Here is a 19,504-nt window from a genome sequence, read left to right on the forward strand (position 1 = left end):
TTCTTTCTGGGATCACCAATGCCAGTTTGTCAACTCTGCTGATCCTTGACTAGCAAAACCGTGTGCTGACCGCCGCCCGTCACAGAGAGGATGGTGCGGTTCTCCAGCTGCTGGCCCGACATCTGAACAGGGCTCCAGGCGTCCTCTTCATCCCCTGTGGCCAGCTGCAGGTTCGATCCCATGCCCCAGGCAAATGCTCGCCCTGCAAAGAAAGAGGTGGGCATGGGTCACCTTCCCAGTTGAAAAAGCTCCATGATACATCCCAATAGGCGGGCAGTAAAATGTTAAGATAATGTTCAGTGTCTTTTCCATGGTATACATCATACTGTTACAGCCTCCCTAATGGTCCAGGAGGGCCTTTTTGTAAAGGGAACAATCATGAGCTGTGTGAAAGCTTAGATCAGTGCTTCCCAAACTTTTCGGGCCAAATGTCCCCTTGGTTCCACAAACTCAACCCCAGCAACCCCTACCCTATCCTATAAAAAGCATTATTCAAAAATGGGGTTCTCATGACTCACTAAAGAAGATAATAACAATAAAATTTCAGAACAGTAACAATTAATTGCACATCTATTCAAAATCAAATTTATTTATTTAACAAAACTGATGAACTTGATCCAGTGGTACCAGCTCTTCAAAGCCTGGGGGGAAATTCTGATAGTTTCCACCAAGTTTGCCAGCATGGTGCCATAGCTTGATCTAATGTAAATAAGTGAACAACACAGTCGAAGGGGCCCGCCGCCCTGCTGCCCCCTTGCCTCTTAGTGCCCCCCTAGGTAATCCCCCCAGGGGGTAGTACTGCCCACTTTGGGAACCACTGGTTTAGATGGTTTTCACTGCCAAGATGCACCTTGAGTGGGGCTATACCTGCTCTTGTAAAATCCCACCAGTGCTGGGCAGAAATCCCAGTTGCATTGCATGGCACAGCACACTGGGCAGGGGGTGGAGCCAGAAGTGGCCAGGGCTATATCAGCTGGCACAGCCCTACCCATAGCCCTGGCAGAATTTCCAGTTAATGATTGCAGGCTGCCATGAGCTTTAGGCCTCCAGTGTTTGATTTCAGCTGTCTATGTGATTGTGAAGTCCAAGAAATTTAAATACCACTCAGCTTCATGTTTTCAGTACAGAAAAGAGACTACCGTGGGGGGAGGGGGGAAGTCATGGCAGAGGTTCATAAAATTCTGCACAGGGTAGAGAGAGTGGACAGACTGAACATTTTCCTCCTCTCCCAAAAGCCTAGAATTCAAGGACGTCCAATGAAGCTGAGGGCCGTAGATTCAGGACGAACAAAAGGAAATGCTTCTTTGTGCAATGACTGATCAAAATGTGGAATCTGCTGCCAGAGGACATAGTGATGGCCACACACAAGCGTACACAGGTTTAACGGGACTAGGCAGATTTATGGAAGACAGGTTTATCAGTGGCTGCTAGCCCTGGTGACTAACTCCACATTCAGAGGCCGTAAACCTCTGAATCTCAGTGCCAGGAGGCATCATCGGGAAGGCCTCAGCCTCTATGCCCTGTTGTTAGCCCTCCAGAGGAACTGGCTGGCCACAGTGTGTGAGACCAGGTGCTGGACTAGATGGACCACTGGTCTGATCCAGCAGGGCTCTTCTGATGTTCTTACTGAGACAAGAGGTGGATTCTCAAGAGGATGTATTTTTCATAAACATCAGTAAAATAAATAAGATGTACTGGAAGGGCAAAAGAAGACTGACTCTGTCTTGAAGGCACCCTGCACCCTTTTTTTAGTAGTCCATCTAGAAGACAGCAACAGGGGGTAGAAACTCAGCATACGTTTTAAAAACACATAAAGAGGGTAATAGGATGAGGCCAGTGATGAAAACAGCCTTGTTAGTAGCCCCAAATGCAAGTACTTGTTTCTTTAAGAGACCCCCATTATCAAGGAAGTACAGCTGTCTGGCCGTGACATGGACGGCTCAGGCTAGCCCCCTCTTGTCAGATCGCAAAGCTAAGCAGGGTTGGACCTGGTTAGTAATTGGATGGGAGACCTTACCAAGGAAATCCAGGGTTGTAGCACAGAGGCAGGCAATGGAAAATCACCTCTGTTTGCCTCTTGCCTAGAAAACCCTACAGGGTTGCCATAACTCAGCTGCCACCTGATGGCACTTTCCACCACCGTTTGAGACTCATAAGAAACATCAGGTCTGAACATCTCTTGAGAATGCGGAACACAAGTCACCAGGACCTGAAGACAGCCCTAAATGGGCAAATGGCAGGAAACAAAACCCTACAAGAAAATTCCGCCCCTCGGGATCGTCATGGATACGCCCAACCACCAACCCTGTCTTTGACCATAGCCTGGTCCGGATGATACAGCAGACTCTTCTCAGGCTATCCATCCCACAGCAAGACGCAGGAGCGCTCCTTGTGGAGGATAAATTAATAAATGTTCCCGGCCAGTAATGCTCTTAAGAACAGCCCTGGGTGGGAGGGAAAGAATGGGAGGCTAGGGCCTCTGAGTGCTGCTTCTGGGCTTTTTGAGGATATTTGGCTAGGCACTGGGGGAAATAGGATGCTGAACCAATGGTCTGACCCAGCATGGCTGCTCTCACCTTCACACTACCAGTATCTGGGGATTTAAAAGCTACTTACTGCAAAACTTATATCCCTCTGACTTCCAGAAGAGGAATTCAAAGCAGGTTACAATGCAAAGCCAAACTCTGCCAGAGTACAAGCTTGGTGTGGTGGTTAAGAGTGGTGGTTTGGAGCAGTGAAGTCTGATCTGGAGAACCGGGTTTGATTCCACACTCTTCCACATGAGCGGTGGAGAGTAATCTGGTGAACTGGATTTGTTTCCCCACTCCTCCACATGAAGCCAGCTGGGTGACCTTGGGCTAGTCACAGCTCTCTCAGCCCCACCTACCTCACAAGGTGTCTGCTGTGGGGAAGGGGAGGGAAGGTGATTGAAAGCCAGTTTGATTCTTCATAGAATCATAGAGTTGGAAGGGACCACCAGGGTCATCTAGTCCAAAAGTGGTAGAGAAAGTCAGCATATAAAAACCAACTCTTCTTCTCATGATGTCCTGAATATTGGGCCTAATAATTTCTGACATTTCTACCTTCCAAATATTTGCCTGGCCCTCCTTTCTCAAATAATCATGGGGTCTAGAAAAGTAGGTTTCTCTTTTTAAAAGGCAGCTACATTCCCGGTGGCAATTTGATCCCCTGGAAGCATTTCACACAGTTAGCCGAGTGTCCTGGGGCCCCGGGCCCGTTCGGACTCACCATCTTCTGTAACTGCATAGCCAACCCGTTCTCCACAGGCGACGGAGGATGCCTTTGCCAGCCCGGGGATGGCAGTGGGTGTGTTCTTCTCTTCAGTGCCCTCTCCCAGGCCCAACATGCCGTAGTCTGCTCTGCCAAGACTATACACTGTGCCTGTTGAAAGGCAAAATAAGAAGGTGGGGGGAGGAATACATTTTATGCAGAAGAAAAGGGAGGGGGAAAACTAAGACAGTCTAGGAATCTGGAAACATGACTGAATGAAAGACATCCTGCATTTGGAAAGCAAGCATGTTATCTTTTTCCCCAGTCAATGGAAGCTTTCTAAATGTATGACCTGCCTGAGGAGGACAATGTTATCATTCCACAGAATGTGTAAAATGGTTCAGGAAGCCTTTATAAAAAATAATAAAGGTAACAGGGTTGTACTTTTTAATGTCTGTGAAAATTTTTAAGCAGTGCCGCCCCCCGCCCCCCCGGGCGCAAAAAAAAAACCCTTCTACGTCTTTGGGCTGCACAGAGCAAACAAAAAAAAAGGCATAAGAAACAGGCTCACAGAACATACACTGGCAAATCGACTAAACAATCCTGGTTAAACAGGAAGTTCAGACAAACCAACAGGTATTAATGGGATACCAGAAGCTTAACAGATTCAGCATCAGGCAAATGCCTGAGGGGTAGGGCATTTCATATTTGGGGTGAAAAATAAAAGGCAGGCAAACAGTCAATCCTCTCCTTTCCCAAACACATCCAGTTATTCCTCCCCACCCTGCGGAACAACACTCTGGGCTGCTCACCTTCCGAATCCAGGCACACAGTATGATGTTGCCCGGCAGAGAATTCAACCCAGGATCTGGTGGAGTTCTTGAATGCCGTCAGAATCTTCGGGGAATAGTAAGTGTCGATGCTTTGAGAACCTGGGGATGGCCAAGGAAACCACAATTAGTTCCGGAGACAAATCAGAGTGGGCAGGCTGATTTACCCACAATTCAGTACAGTTAAGCTTTTTCGAAACAGTAATTGACACTCCTCCGCCCTACGCATACAGGAGCAACACAAGTACATGGCTACAGCCTAGCTTAGTACACAAACCGTGAAAGTTACAGCAAACAAGATCAGACAGGCACAGCTGTCTTTCCGCTCTCTCAAGCGTGATCCAGCTTGCAGGTATCGCGCCCTCACTCTTCCTCCTATAAAGACATGGAAGAAAAAATGCTTCCCCATTATTCCCCGCCCCTCCTGATGACTCAGGATTCGTAAGACCTTCAGCAACACACTCTTCTTGCAACACCCAATGGCTTATGCATCCCCCTCCTCGGCACACAGACAGCAGCTTACCCAGTTGGTAGTAATTGGAGAGGCCAAACCCAATGACATGTCCCTCCTGGGTGAGGGCTATGGTGGAATAGGAGCCACAGAAGACGTCACGGATGTGCCCTTTGTTCTTACTGCCTCTCTGCTTGAGGGGAACAGGCTGGGGGAGCAGCAGGCGTTCTGGAGGCAAAAGAGAGGGCTTAGGGGAATCAGCCCTGAACACATGAAGCTGCCTTGTACGGAATCAGACCACTGACCCATTAAAGTCTGCATTGTCTGCTCAGACTGGCAGTGGCTCTCCAGGGCCTCAGATAGAAGTCTTTTATATCACCCACTACTTGTTCCTTTTAACTGGAGGTGCCAGGAATTGAACTTGGGACCTTCCACATGCCAAGTGGATGCTCTACCACTGACCCGCAGCCTCACTGACATAACTGAGTTCCTGAAGCTGCCTTATCCTGAGCCAGATCCTTGGTCCACCGAGGCCAGTATTGTCTATTTAGACTGGCAGCTGCTTCCCAGGGTTTCAAAGAGGGGTCTTCCCCGTCACCTACTCTCTGGTCCTTTTTTTAATTGAAGATGCCAAGGATTGAACCTGGGACCTTCTGCAGGCAAAGCACAATCTCCATCACCAAGTTCTCTTATACTAAGTCAGGTCTTTGGTCTATCTAGCTCAGCAAAGTCTGTGCTAACTGGTAGCAGCCCTTGATGATCTCAGGAAGAGAAAGATATTTCCCAAAGGTCTTGTCAGGAACTGAACCTCCTGCAGGGAAATGGTGTGCTCAACCATGCAGCCGTGGCCCCTCCCTAAATGAAAGTGCCCTATACAGAACCAGAACATTAGTCTGTTTGGCAATATTGTCTACTCTGACAGGCAGTAGCTCTCCAGGGTGTCAGGTAGCAGTCTTTCATTGTCTACTCTCAGATCCTTTTCAGGGGAGATTGAACCTGGGACTTTCTGCACACAAAAGAGCTGCTCTGCTACTAAGCCATGGCCCCTCCCCCTTGAAAATCCCTGTATTTATGGGGACACTAGTCAACACCCCACCCCAAGCTGGTCATCTGCAGCATCTTCCCCAACAAAATTAATCTAATCAACTCACCCAATCCTCGTCTACCTCCCCGGGCAGTGAAAATTTGGGGCACTCGGCCCAACTGGCCATTGTCTCCACAACCACAGGTATAAAGGCTCCCTTCCTTGGACACTAATGCCAAGTGATGGCTCCCTGAAAAAGTGAAGGCAAAGGAAGTGAAGATCCAGAGGAGTTCCATCTGCAACTAAGGAAGCGGAGTTCCTGCCCTACAGCACTGCATGACATTCAGAGGCAAAGCAAATCGCGAGTAATATTTGTGTGAAGAATTCAGGGTTCACAATTTAGGGTTCTGGCTGGTTGGACAGAAGAAAGGAGAAAGTGAGTAGCCACATATGAAAATTCTACCTCCATCATGATACCACTCATGGAAACAAGCTGCTCTTCACGGAAGAAGATCGTGAAGGAAAGCCTTATTCAATGGGCAAGGGGGGGAAGGATACTGTGAAAAAGAATTCCTAGTAAGTACATTTTTAGAGCTTTCTCTGTTTTCTGGGGGTGTACAGTGAAAATAAGTCATGTTTATGAGCATAACAGGATTGTGATTAGTCAACAAACCACAACAGTAATTTCTGAACCGTTTTGAGTTCTTTCTGCTAAAGATTTCAGGGTGTCTTGAGAGAGGAAAGGGAGCTTTCTCCCATCTCCCTGTTCACAATTCTTTGCAACACAGTACAGTGTTTATTGTATGTTTTGAGTGCATTTTAAAAAAATTAATCTGCCTTCAGCAAGAAAGACAGACAAGAAATGAAGTAAATATCACTCAGGGAGGGTACATAAGAAATGGTATCAAGAAGGAAAAAGGAGAATGGAGAAATCTCTTCCTCTGACTACCTAAATTATTGTGTTCATGAGGGGCATGTAAGTCTCCTTGATAGATTCTTATGAAAGGCAGGTTAACAAATTTTTACATAAATACCTTCCCAGCCTGAACCAACCTAAGATCAGGAACTCAACAGTATTCTGGGGCTGCTAGTTTTGATGGGTCATTCTGTGTCCATCGGGCAAGGCCTGAATTGGGACCTCCTCTGTCAAAATACAAGAAAGTGGAGGCCCAATCTCTTTCCAGTTGCCACTTGCCTAATTTATTTCTATCCTGCCTTATCTCTTCTGACTCAATGAAACTGATGAAGCAGCCACAGCTGCAATGTCATCAAAAAAACAGACTGTGCCAGTTACAAAATTAAAAATGGATTGTGTGTGTGTGTTTTGATAAGGATTTCGGACTGCTGTCATGGCTCTAAGAGCCCAAACTAGCTAATGTGATCGTGGGGTGCATCAACAGAGGCATAACATCCAAACCACAAGATGTCATAGTTCTGCTGTACACTGCAGTTCCTGTTGACAGCAGGAGACAGGGCTCGCAATAATGAGTTTAAATTGCGGGAGGAAAGGTACCGGCTGGATATTAGGAAACATTTTTTTACAGTAAGAGTTGTTCGAGGGGCCATAAAGGCCATAAGAAAGGCCCTGCTGGATCAGACCATCAAGTCCAGCAGTCTGTTCACACAGTGGCCAACCAGGTGCCTCTAGAAAGCCACAAACAAGACGACTGCAGCAGCACCATCCTGCCTGTGTTCCACAGCACCTAATATAATAGGCATGCTCCTCTGATACTAGAGAGAATAGGTATGCAGCATGACTAGTATCTATTTTAACTAACAGCCATGAATACCCCTTTCCTCCATGAATCCACTCCCCTCTTAAAGCCTTCCAAGTTGGCAGCCACCACCACATCCTGGGTCAGGGAGTTCCACCATTTAACTATGTGTTGTGTGAAAAAATACTTCCATCTAGTCCAACCCCCGGCTTAATGCAGGATCAGCCTAGAGTATCTCTGACAAGTGTTTGTCCAGCCTCTGCTTAAAAACTGGCAGTGAGAGTGAGCTCACCACCTCCCTAGGTAGCTGATTCCACTGTCAAACAACTCACTGTAAAAAACCTTTTTTATCTCTCCACCTAAAATTTAAACTTATTATTGCAAGTCCTATCCTCAGCTGCCAACAGGAACAGCTCCCTGCCCTCCTCAGTAGATGTCTTGTGTATGCTGTCTGATCACATTGTTTTTATATTTTGTAATCCACCTTAAATCTCGGTGAGAAAGAAGGGGTATATGTGAAATAAATAAGTAAACCAAAGCAAACACAAATACAAAGTTAACAGTCACAGCCAAGCCTGCCAGAACAGGGACAGTATACTAGAAGAAAAACCGCAGCAACTGAAGCCTGTCGCATAACTGACACTCCACATCACCGTCACTCACCTGAAGCAATTTTTACAATTGGCACGTCCAGCTGTAGCTCGACAGGGACAGAACTGCCGCTCTTGGATTCAAGTCCCTCGACACCCTTTCCGGGAGCCAGTAAGCCAATGACACCGTTTTCATCCTGGATAGATGCGCCCGCAGAGAGAGGCCGTTAGCAAGCACAAAGGAAAAAAAGCCCAAGCCAAAGCATCTCCAAGAAAAAAACCAAACATACCCGAAACGCTCCCCAGATGAACACGCGCCCGTCCTCCGTCAACGCCGCCGTGTGGCTGTCGCCGGCAGAGACCTGCACCACTTTCTCCTTCAGGTCAACAAGCCCTGGCACAGAGTCAGACCCCTCCTCCGAAGTGTCGCGCCCCAAAGCCCCTTCATCATTGCAGCCAAAGGTGTAGATCTGGGAAGAGAAAAGCTACCCGGTGGCCAAGAAATCCAGAAAGAACCCCAGGGAAATGCAGGACTGAGACGGGAGGCCATTTCTTTGTCTAGCGCAGATGTGTCCTGCCCAGCCCTGACAGAACTCAAGAAGGGACACGTCATTCTTCCCTCATGATAGCCCTGTGAGGTAGGTGAGGGTGAGAGAACGCAACCAGCCAAGGTCACTACTTTATGGTGCAGTGGGGATTTGAACCCAGGTCGGCCAGGGTCCTAGCCCTACCTAGCAAGAAAGCACCTATGAAAGCTATTGAGGTGTAAAGCTTTTAGGGGAGCAGGGCTAAAAACTCATAATGCAAAAGGGACATTTTACTGCCAGCAACTGGGTGTGGAACAGCAGCTGAAGCCCTGCCCAACTTTGGCAAGAAAACAGCTGTACACCAGACACAAGACTGCCGCCTCCCTGCAGTGACAACCTGCCATGTCCATGTGACCTTCAGGCACGCAGAAGAATCAGACAGAGGGATGGGCTCTACACCAGGAAGTAGCATAGAGAAGGTCTCGCCTACACTACTACATAAACTCTCCCCCGCCAACAACTCACTATCAGAGTATTGTGCAACAGTTACAGGGAGGAAACTCTGCCATGGAAGCTCAATGAGAGCAAAAAACCCGCAAATCTAGTTATTTTAAACACAATGCTATGATTTATAGGTTAGTTGTAGGTAATTAAAAAAGGCTGTATCGAGCCACTGCTGTGGTCAACCCTCCCAGACTCAGGACTCACTTTTAACCCTAGGCACGGGGCCGGTTCAGTTGCAAGCACGTGACAGGAAGCCAAAAAGTATCACAGTCACATGACAGGAAGGAGGCGGCAAAGTCACCGAAAATTAAAAAGGAATCCTTGCCACCACTGACTGACCTCCCCTTGCCCTCCTGCTGTTGTGAATTTCCTGCATTGTGCAGGGGGTTGGACTAGATGACCCTGGTGGTCCCTTCCAACTCTATGAGCCTATGAGCTCAGAGCGCATTCGTGATTCTCCCCCCCCACCATTCGATCTTCATGGCCACCCTGTGAGGTAGGCGGGGCTTAGCGAGGAGCTGGCCCCAGATCGCCTAATGAGCTTCATGGGTGGGTGGGGCTTCGAACCAACCGTCTCTTAACAGACGCATAACCGTGACGCGATACCAGACAGGGAGGGGTGCTGCAGACTCACTTTGCCTGTCTCGCTGAGGCACACCGTGTGAACCCCTCCTGCTTCGGCCTGGATGATCTTCTCGGGGAGCTTGACCAAGGCAGGCCTTTTCCTCGCCAGGACGTCAGGTCCTAGGCCCAGCTGGCCGAGATCCCCCTGCCCTAAGGTCAACACCAGGCCCGCCTCTGTTTGATGCGAGCGATGGCTGACTGGATATGGGTGGAAGAAGAACAAGGAAGAGAAGCCAACGGTTAGTGATAGGAAAAAACAGCCTTCGCACATGTTAGCGCACGTGTGATCTGCCCCAGTGGGCTACACTGAACCTGCAAAGTAACACAAACTCAACAGCTTTCGTGAAAAACAGGTGAGAAACAGTTCAGTAGAGCACATGAACAACATACTATGGTATAAAACAAAACAAGGAGAAAAAGACAGAGAAGGACCCACTTTTTCTGAACTGTCTTCCAGTCAGCTGTTTATCAGCAGCTTCTCACAGACATGGAAACTGGGGGGGGGGGGGGTTACCGCACTTTGTATTCCCAGCGATGTATTAAGAGTTTGAAAATGTTGTAAAAAACATCCCTTTAAAAGGGTTTTTGGATACCACGGCTTATAACTGGTTGGAAGATGTCTTCACAGCTAAAGGGGCCAAACAAAGTGCGAACAGTATTTTTTATAACGTTTTCAAACTCTCAATACATCGGTGGGAATACATAGAAAGTGCGAACAGTAGTTTTTATAACATTTTCAAACTCTTAATACATCGCTGGGAATACAAGTGCGGTAACAGCCTGGGTCTTTTTTCCCATTGAATTTTCCCCCTATTGGGTCCAAGAGGGTTGGCCTACAGCAGGCCAAACTGGGGGGGAGGGGGTTGCAGGACTGGGTTCACAACATGCCCAACCGAGTGCATTCAGAAAGACTGGGGGGAAACAGCTTAGTTCTCTAGTCACTGAGCACACATTTTGAGGCAGTATCCTCAGGCAAGATTTAATCAGTACAACCAACTCCTTCAGTGCAAGAGAATGACACCCTTTCAAGCCAACAATACCAATGGAACCCACGGCCTTACAAGAACGTAACATTCAAGAGGCTATCAGAAAAAGTATAACATTCAACCATTTCTTTTTTAAAAAACATGGAGAATTATCTGAAGAACAGGGATATAATATTCTTGTACTTTATTTGCATTCATTATTCTGTTCTATTCATAACAAAAAAAACTAACGGGGGGGGGGGGGGGAGAGAATATAATTCTGCTTACAATGGCACTGCTAGGCACCAACCTTTCAGACAGCTGGACAAAATGGTGCCCGAGTCCTTCCAAACTCTGAACCCAGACTTTTTCTTGCCAGTGCAACATAGTTAGCTGAAGGAAAATGGGGCGAGCTCCCATGTTTTAAATTATATCCTCTCAGCTAGCACGCTGACAACTTGAGATTTTTTATAAGACTTATTTTGGTGGAAGAATCACTCAGTATTGGGAGGGAAGGTAGCACAGCATAGCCCGAAGTTGTCAAATCTCAGAAGGTAAGCAGGGTTGGTACTTGGATGGGGGACCACCAAGGAAGGCTCTTGGGTAATGGCAAACCCCCTCTGCTTCTCATTTGCCTTGAAGGCCCCTTGGTGGGGTTGCCATAAGTCTATGGCCCAATCTCATCAGAGCTCAGAAGCTAAGCAGAGTCAGTCCTTGGAAGGGAGACCACCAAGGAAGGCTCTTGGGTAATGGCAAACCCCCTCTGCTTCTCACTTGCCTTGGAAGCACCTTGCTGGGGTCACCATAAGTCAGTTGCAAGTTGGCAGCACTTATGTACGTATCGCTTAAGGTTAACTAGGGACCAGCCATTATTGTAGAGCCAATGTAGGAAACAGGATCTCCCTTCATTATGCCGGAATCCAACTCCATGCATCCCACTGTTTTCTTATGTTTTCATTTTTGTAAAACCAGCTGAAGAACACTTTGTGTTCAAAAGAGTTCTACAACTGCAGGGGCCGCCAAAGCTTCCCCACATGCTCGAGAAAGTTGCCAGCAGCACAGGCTTTGCCAACCACTGTTATGGCATGTTCATGTTGCAAATCCACAGGAGCATCCAAGAAGGAACAGGCAAGAGAAACCGGGAACCACAGAAAAGTCCCTGGCACACATAAAGACGAGGCAAAGGAACAGCTGACCTCTTACCTTTCGTCCGTTTCGCTTTGGGTGCCTCATTTTTTTCCGGCACACGTTTCCTGGGCATGTTTCTTTAATACTGGGGAGGACTGGAAGGAGGGAAAGATAAAGTGTTCCTTTTAAAAGTATGGACTGGCAACAATTGATTTAGGAGATGTAAACCTCACCTTGCCACTGAAAAAGATATTACTAAAGATAGCTTACATAATAAAGAAGGAGCCGTGGCTCAGTGGAAAAGCCTCTGCTTTGCACACAGAAATTCCCAGGTTCAATCCCCAGCATTTTTTATTAAAAGGACCAGGCAATTGGTGACGTAAAAAACCTCTGCCTCAGACCCCGGAGAACCACTGCCCATCTGAGTAGACAATACTGACTTTGATGGACTGATGGTCCGATTCAGTGTAAGGCAGCTTCAGGTGTTCAAGAATTTTAAAAAAGAACAGAACTGAAACCTAAAAGGGAAGAAAGGTCAAACCAGCAGCAAGGCAAACCTCAAACAGTAACCAAAAAACCCTCATTCGAATGAAGAATCAACAAGGAAAACCCGACTGGAGAATAAAACATGGGTACTGGCGGCATGAAAGCCACAAGACCCCAAGCTCTAAATGCGATGATGGCGCAGCCACCCAATTTTTATCTCACTCTTTCTCCAAGAAGTTCAAGACAACAGATGTAGTCCTTCTCTCTTCCTTTTTATGATCACAACTCTGCCAGGTAGGCAATGCTGAGGGTGACTGTCCTAAGGTCCCCTAGAAGCTTCATGATGGAGCAGAGATCCTAATTCAACACTTTAACCAAGCAGTTTCGTGGATGAGGAATCCCAGAAAATTTTCACAATGCCTAGTGGAACCCTAACATCACCTCTCCACCCCACCCCCCAAGTTAAAAAAGCAAGGTTTAAAATGTATTTATTTAAATATTTACATCCAATTTTGCTTCCAGTGAGGTTCCCAAAGCAGTTGACGACATCAGGTAATATCTGAACTGTAAAAAACTGTTGCAAAGCGAAGCTTGCAAGAATGTTGGCAAAACCCTGGTTGAAAAACTGCTCTGTTCTAATTGCTCTGCTTGCTCAGAAAATGCCAAAGGGAAGCATTGTTACACACTCAAATTCATTGCTAATCCCAGGGCCACCTGTTCAGCTATCTCAGTGGCTTGGCAGCATCTGGAAAAGCAGAGCATAAGATGGATAGGACAGAGAAATTGCTATTAAAACAAGGAGAAAAGAAAAATGCTTCAAGGAGTAGTGATTAAAAGTTTTTAACCTGGACTGGGAAGTTCAGATTCATCTATATCTTTCTCTAGGTGAATTTGGACTACTCACTATATAGCCGACCTCACCGGATTGTTGTCATAAAAAAATGGGAAGGGAATGTATGTACAACCTCCTCCAAACACTCCACTGAACAAAGGTGTGATTTTTTTAAAATTGCAAGACTCCCCAGGTACACAGGAAACTATAACTTTGCAAGTTAATGCAAAGAAAAAGGGGGGAAATCCTGGTCTGCTGAGGCTTAAAAACAATCCAGAAGGGCACATGGACAGTTGCTGAATGCCAGCTGCCACGGTAGTTAAATGGAGCCTCCAAGTTCAGAAGCACTAAATGTTGCATACAAGCAATGAAAGTCTTTTGCCTTGGTGTCCAGTTTCTAAGATTCCCCAAAACAGGCTCTCCATTTCGAAAACGAATGGGATTTGACAGTTTCGTGGAGGACAGGTCCATTAATGGCTTCTAATCATGGTGACTAAAAAGAACCTCCACCTGCAGAGGCAGTCAACCTTTAAACACCAGTGCAGTCAGGACCACTAGTCTGCTCCATCAGGACTTTTCCAAAGCTCCTCACAAGAGATGCACTCAACTATTAATACAAAGCTTTCCAACAGAGTGAAACCGTTTAGATTAGTCCCTTTCAACTAGCAGCTGCCCTTTAAGTCTAAGAGTGGGATATTTCGTTCTCCTCATCCCGAGATCCTTTCAACTGGAAACTGATCAGAGGACTTTCATGCAGTTAAAAAAAACGCATACGATTCGTGCAGGTTCCGGGATGATCACGACTGATGCTACCTTTTGCATCTATGCAAATAATCTACATTATTTCCGGCACTCAAGCCGGTTTACCCGGGGCTCCCTCGGGAAGGCTCCCATGCAGACAGCGATTTGCAAAGGCCTTTAATCCCTTCCTGGGGTTCCCTTACCAGGGGTGGGGGGATTCGCGGTCCTCTCCATTCACGCCTTGACCCTTTCCCGGATAATTAAAAGAAGAAGAAACTGCAAGAACTTCGCACGATCCGCCGCGCCACATCGCCAACCCAGCAGCTGAGCCCTGCAACCCCCCGCCCCAAATAATATCCCCTCCCTTTCCGCCACTTCCGAGGAAAGCCGCCGGGATTTGAATTTCCCGCGCTGGCGCCGATCCTCCCTTCACCCACCACGGCAAGCTACCCGGACAGGGAGAACAGGCAGAGCCGGCGCGACCGACGAGCAGCCGCTGCCCCACCGAGAGGCCGCGACCCGCGCTACCCGCCCACGTGGAACCCAAATTGGTTACTCCGCGTTCTACCCGCAGAACATTCAGGCCCCACCGTTCCAAACCACGTGGGGTGGCGGGGGGGGACTCGGCCCAGGCCCTCGAGCAACTTAGATCAATCGGCGGAATCGGCGGCCGCTTTCCACCCCGCGCCTACCTCTGAAGACAGCTCAATCGGTCCTCCCCTCCCCCCCATCACATTACATCCGGGGTAAAATAGTGGGGGGGGACTTACCTCGCTGTAGTCACCCCTCCCCCGTCCCTCAAAGTCTAACAAGTCTTCTCCCAATGCCCCCTGGAGTCCGGATTCCTTAGGAGCATGCGCACTAGGAGCTCCGGCGCCGACGCCATTGGCTGTCGGACGAGGAGGAAGAAGCGAATCCTCTGTCGTACGCCACCTAGCGACCGCTGCGAAAACTACTCTTCCATGTGTGTGTGTGTGTTAAGTGTCGCCGAGTCGCTTCCGACTCACGGCGACCCTATGAATGAAAGTCCTCTAAAATGTCCTGTCTTTTACAGACTTGCTCAGATCTTGCAAACTGAAGGATGTGGCTTCCTTTATTGAGTCCATCCATCTCTTGTTGGGTCTTCCTCTTTTCCTGCTGCCCTCCACTTTCCCTCGCATGACTGTCTTTTCCAGTGTCTCTTCCTTACCAGCGTTATTATAAGGTTTGAAATTATACTCCCCCTCCGTGGGGGGAGGGCGTGTTAGAGTCACCACTAGGCCATTATAGGCCGTGCTTGTATACTTTTGGCAGTGCCTGCTTCCTTATTGGCCCCACGCCACTTCCCCTATGATCACCCTATGGAGCCTCATGACACGGAGAACCACGTACCGCGGGAGAAAGGTCAGGATTGCTCTGCGTTTTCCCCCCCACTGACGCTGAACTGCTCGTTACAGATCTTCCTTCCTCAGTTCGATAGGCTCAAAAGCTCCTAGTTCTTAATCTTTATACGTGCAGGAAAAGACCCTCTGTGCTAGCTGGGGGAGGGGTCGTTCCAAAGCAAGAGCATATGTGATCGGCGTTCCAATGATCCTAGAAGATAATTCACAGTGGGTCGCCGTGTTAGTCTGTCTGCAGTAGTAGAAAAGGGCAAGAGTCCAGTAGCACCTTCAAGACTAACCTTTAAGGCGCTACTGGACTCTTGCCCTTTTCTACCAATGATCCTAGATCAGAGAGGTTTTGTCCGTGGGTGACAGAGACATTGAAACCATCGAACATGCACTGATATTGGTTCTTGTAGGTTATCCGGGCTATGTAACTAGTCTTGGTACCAAGACCACGGTTACATAGCCAAGATAACCTACAAGGACCAATGAACTCTGACCGTGAAAGCCTTCGACAATATTATGCACTGATATGTTGCCCCTTTCTACCGCAAAGTTAGATCAAAGCTTATTTTCCCCCTGGTTGGTAAATTCCCGGAAGAGTGAGCTTTTGGCAAAGAAGCTCCTACTAGAAGACCCTCAGCTTACGCTCCAAACTGCCAAATTCTGCGCTACTATTAAAATACACAGAACTTTATTAAAGAATGTTAGAATATTTGACAATTTTAAGGTGATAATTTTAATTAGGGGTTGTTTTATTGATCTACCTTTATTTGTACAGGCAGTCTGAGAGTCTGCGGTGCAAAACTATTGAGTCTGGAAATTTTGATGTGTTGGCATGAGATTGGTCAGTTGACCGTATTAATAAATTTGAACTTTGATCAGCGTTGCAACATTATTTAAGGAAAAGTTTTATAAATGTAATTGTTTGAACTTTTGCAAGTTAGGTTGCCAACCCCCAGGGTGGGGCCTGGAGACATCCTCCCTGGGCTCCACCTCCAAATCTCCAGGAATTTCACAACCCAGTTGGCAACCCCATTTGTAACAAGGCATACCAGAGTCAATGTTCTCTACTGCAGAACTCAACCTCTATACCAATTAGTCAGACGAAGAGTACGGTCTATGGTCTGCCCTCCGGATATTCCTGTAGGCAGAACAGAAAGTACATTGATTTTCTTTCCTACCCAGATTTTAATGAAAAACAAAATGAGAGCTCTTAATTCAAAGCCTGTATTAGCTGGATTTTATTTGCTCATTTAGGCCATCAGTTATAACTATGCAGTTGTGGTCAGATTTAAGATATAGAACCTTATACATACCTAGGCAAACTAGACTGGATTAGTCTATGACAGTGTAGCTAGTGCCAGACTAGGATCTGGGAGAGCCAAGTTCAAATCCCCATTCCGATATGGAAGCTCACTGGGTGACCATGGGCCAGTCACACATGCTCAGCCTAGCCTACCTCCCTGGGTTGTTGTGGGGATAAAAAATAACACTTCAAACAGCTCTCCCCTCCCCACAATTGGGGAGATAAGTATAGGGGAGTGGTTCTGATTCACCCAGGATCAAACATGGGGCTTTTCATTTGGAAAGCTGGTGCTTTGCCAATGAACCAGAACCACTCCCCTGTACTTTCCTACAACCCGTTCTGAATTAATACTTTACACAACCATGTGAAGTACCCAAGCATAATACCTTGGTGTCTTAAGTACAACCTAGCCACTGATTGGAAGCAATCTAATTTTTCCCAGGGTCTGATTCTTCAGAAGAGTGTGACCACATTGTGCAATTTTGTTTGTGATTTAGGTATCAAACAGGCATTTAATCAACAGTCCAATGAGGGCATCTGGGTAAAATCAACTTCATTTTGAAGCTAGGGAGGTCATCCTGTTATGTACTGCCCTTGAAATTATACTGTCAAAAATGAGCATAACCCATTTCAGTTTGGCATTTAAGCAGTTGGGTTTAATCAGCAGTACCTCTTATTTAAAAGTAACGGTAGTCCCATGCAAGCACTGGGTCATTACTGACCCATGGAGTGATGTCACATCACGACATTTACTAGACAGATTACGTTTTATGGGGTGGTTTGCCATTGCCTTCCCGATGTCTACACTTTACCCCCAAGCAAGCTGGGTACTCATTTTACCGACCCTGGAAGGATGGAAAGCTGGGTCAACCTTGAGCTGGCTACCTGAACCTGACTTCGGTTGAGATCGAACTCAGGTTATGAGCAGAGCTTTTGACTGCAGCAAAGCAGCTTTATCACTCTGCACCATGGGGCTCCTGCCTCTCATTTGTGTGTGTGTCAAGTGATCTGACGAGATCAGGCTAACCTGGGCCATCAAGGTCAGGTCGTCTCTCATTTACAGTATTGAAAATCAAAATGATCCAGTATGCAACACCCTCCATACACAAGTGAAGCAAGTTAGCTGGCTAAAAATGCTATAGGAGCACCATGTTAGCACTAGAATTATTGGGGTGAGTTTGCTTAAAAAAGCAAAATGAAGGCTATTATTGAGCCTAAAATACTCAGTGGCAGACCTTCCTCTCCAAAATAGAGTGCATAGCAAAAGCAGGGGTGAGGTCCTCCTCTGCACAAACCTGGTTTGCAGTTGCATCTTGCGGCCATGAAATGACCCCCAAATTAACATGCCTAAACTCCAGCCTCACTGCAAATTGTGGCAAGATCACATATCCAAGAATGTCGTCTGCTCAAATCAAAAACCTGGTTTTTCAACATCTAAACTAAGTCTAAGGGTCACTTAGTGAATTAAGGGTCACTTAGTTAGACTCAATTTAGATGTTGCAAAACAATGGATTTAGACTGGAGTAACTCTTTAGGATTGCACTATTAGTGTCAGGACTAGGCTCTGGGGAAACAAGGCTCAAATCCCCACTCCACCATGGAAGTTTGCTGGGTGTCCTTGGGCCAGTCATTCTCTTTCAGACTAACCTACTTCGCAGGGTTGTTGTGAGGATAAAATGGAAAAAGAATGATACAGCTGCTTCGGGCCCTCACTGGGGAGAAAGGCAGGGTATAAATGAAATAAATAAAACAGTAGTAACTGCAATCAACAGCCACCAATAAAAAAGACAATAAACTTTATTGTTGATATCCAGCCAGGGATCGGAGAAGACAACAGTGAGGCAAAAGGGGAGTGGGGAGAGAAATGGCTGAATATAAAGCAGACAGAACATGAAAACTTGCTTGGTTTCAGTCACACAAAATAGGTTTTTCAAGCAGCCAAGGCTTCATCCACAACCACCTTTGAGCGAGTGCACACACACAATTCAGCTTCGAAGCTGGGTCTCAAAATTAGCTGCCAGCGCTGTAACTTCTGGTCTTAGCACCTTAAAAACAGGCTTATTGCGGCATAAGCATCTTTCATGGGCGCATGAAGGCAAGCAACGCACGAAACGAGAAGCAGCTCACAACAGCTGATGCCACAATGAATCTGTTCATCTGCTGCAACAAAAACCAAGAGGTCTCATCATCGCCTGAAGACAATCATGGCTACACCACTGAAATTTGTCACCCAGGTGTAGCTTCTCTTAAATACAGCTGTCACCCCCAATTAATACCATCTTGCAGTCAACTTTGTTCTCTAGTTTGGTTGACACGTAAACATGTTTTTGTGATGATGCACGATCAAAACACTATTACTTTTCACAAAAGCCAGCCTTCTAAATGCCTTCCAGGTGGTTTTCTCCTTTAAAATGATCTGATCAAACAAAAGAGAAGAAGCAGAATAGATTAGCATTTCCACTCTTTTTTTCATTCATGGAAAATAAAGCTCTGGACTAGTCTGATTTGACTTTTACCCCATCTATTAAACAAAGACAGCTCGCAAGCAACAAAATGCAGTTATCTCCAATACGCAACACTTGGGAGAGGTACCTTATGTTCCCATTTAAGCTAATGTTCTCTTCCCAATGGCAGATGCCTGTCAGACTTGAGGGACTGCATAATAGTCTGATACACAGAAACCCAGGACCTCCGCTTATCTGGAGATCAAATATCGAGGCCTTGTGCAAAGCCCTAAACCCACCAAATCCATGGGCCTTTAAAACGTTGAGAACATATGAATTGCTGCACAGCCGATATTTGCAGTGCATGGTATCATACCAAACAAGGGCCACCTGTGGCAGCTCTGGCTTCACACCCCTTCCCCCATTTCCCTGCCCCACCCAGAAAGTGACACACCCCACACTTTTAAAGGTTCATTTAGGTTTGGGAATTTGCATGAGGTTCAGCTGCTTTAGCTAGTATCTTACACTAAAGACAAATTGTCAAAAAAATAACCTGAAGGTAGGCACCTAAAGGTCTCTGGCACTGCCATAAATCAGCCTTTTCATACCTGGCATAGCCAAAGCTAGAAGGGCCAGAAACCAAAGATTTAAGCCTTACCATTGTTGCAGAGACCTCTCACATCCTAACACATCATTACAGCACTGCAAATAAAATTTAATACTGGCAGCAAGTATCGTA

At 46.8% G+C, this 19,504-nt stretch overlaps 1 protein-coding gene across 1 annotated transcript; it reads right to left on the reverse strand.

The window, feature by feature from the left end:
* Positions 1 to 11,722, reverse strand: RCC1 (regulator of chromosome condensation 1). Its single transcript, XM_056846444.1, has 9 exons — positions 11,665 to 11,722; positions 9,507 to 9,694; positions 8,132 to 8,311; positions 7,915 to 8,038; positions 5,664 to 5,786; positions 4,585 to 4,740; positions 4,044 to 4,163; positions 3,250 to 3,402; positions 1 to 202 (listed from the first exon to the last, which is right to left on the reverse strand). The coding sequence occupies exons 1-9, from the start codon at positions 11,720 to 11,722 to the stop codon at positions 30 to 32; spliced, it is 1,275 nt and encodes a 424-aa protein (XP_056702422.1). The 3' UTR covers positions 1 to 29.
* Between the last annotated feature and the right edge of the window lie 7,782 nt (positions 11,723 to 19,504).

Source organism: Euleptes europaea, chromosome 3 (assembly GCF_029931775.1).
Source record: "Euleptes europaea isolate rEulEur1 chromosome 3, rEulEur1.hap1, whole genome shotgun sequence".
NCBI classification, from domain to species: Eukaryota; Metazoa; Chordata; class Lepidosauria; order Squamata; family Sphaerodactylidae; genus Euleptes; species Euleptes europaea.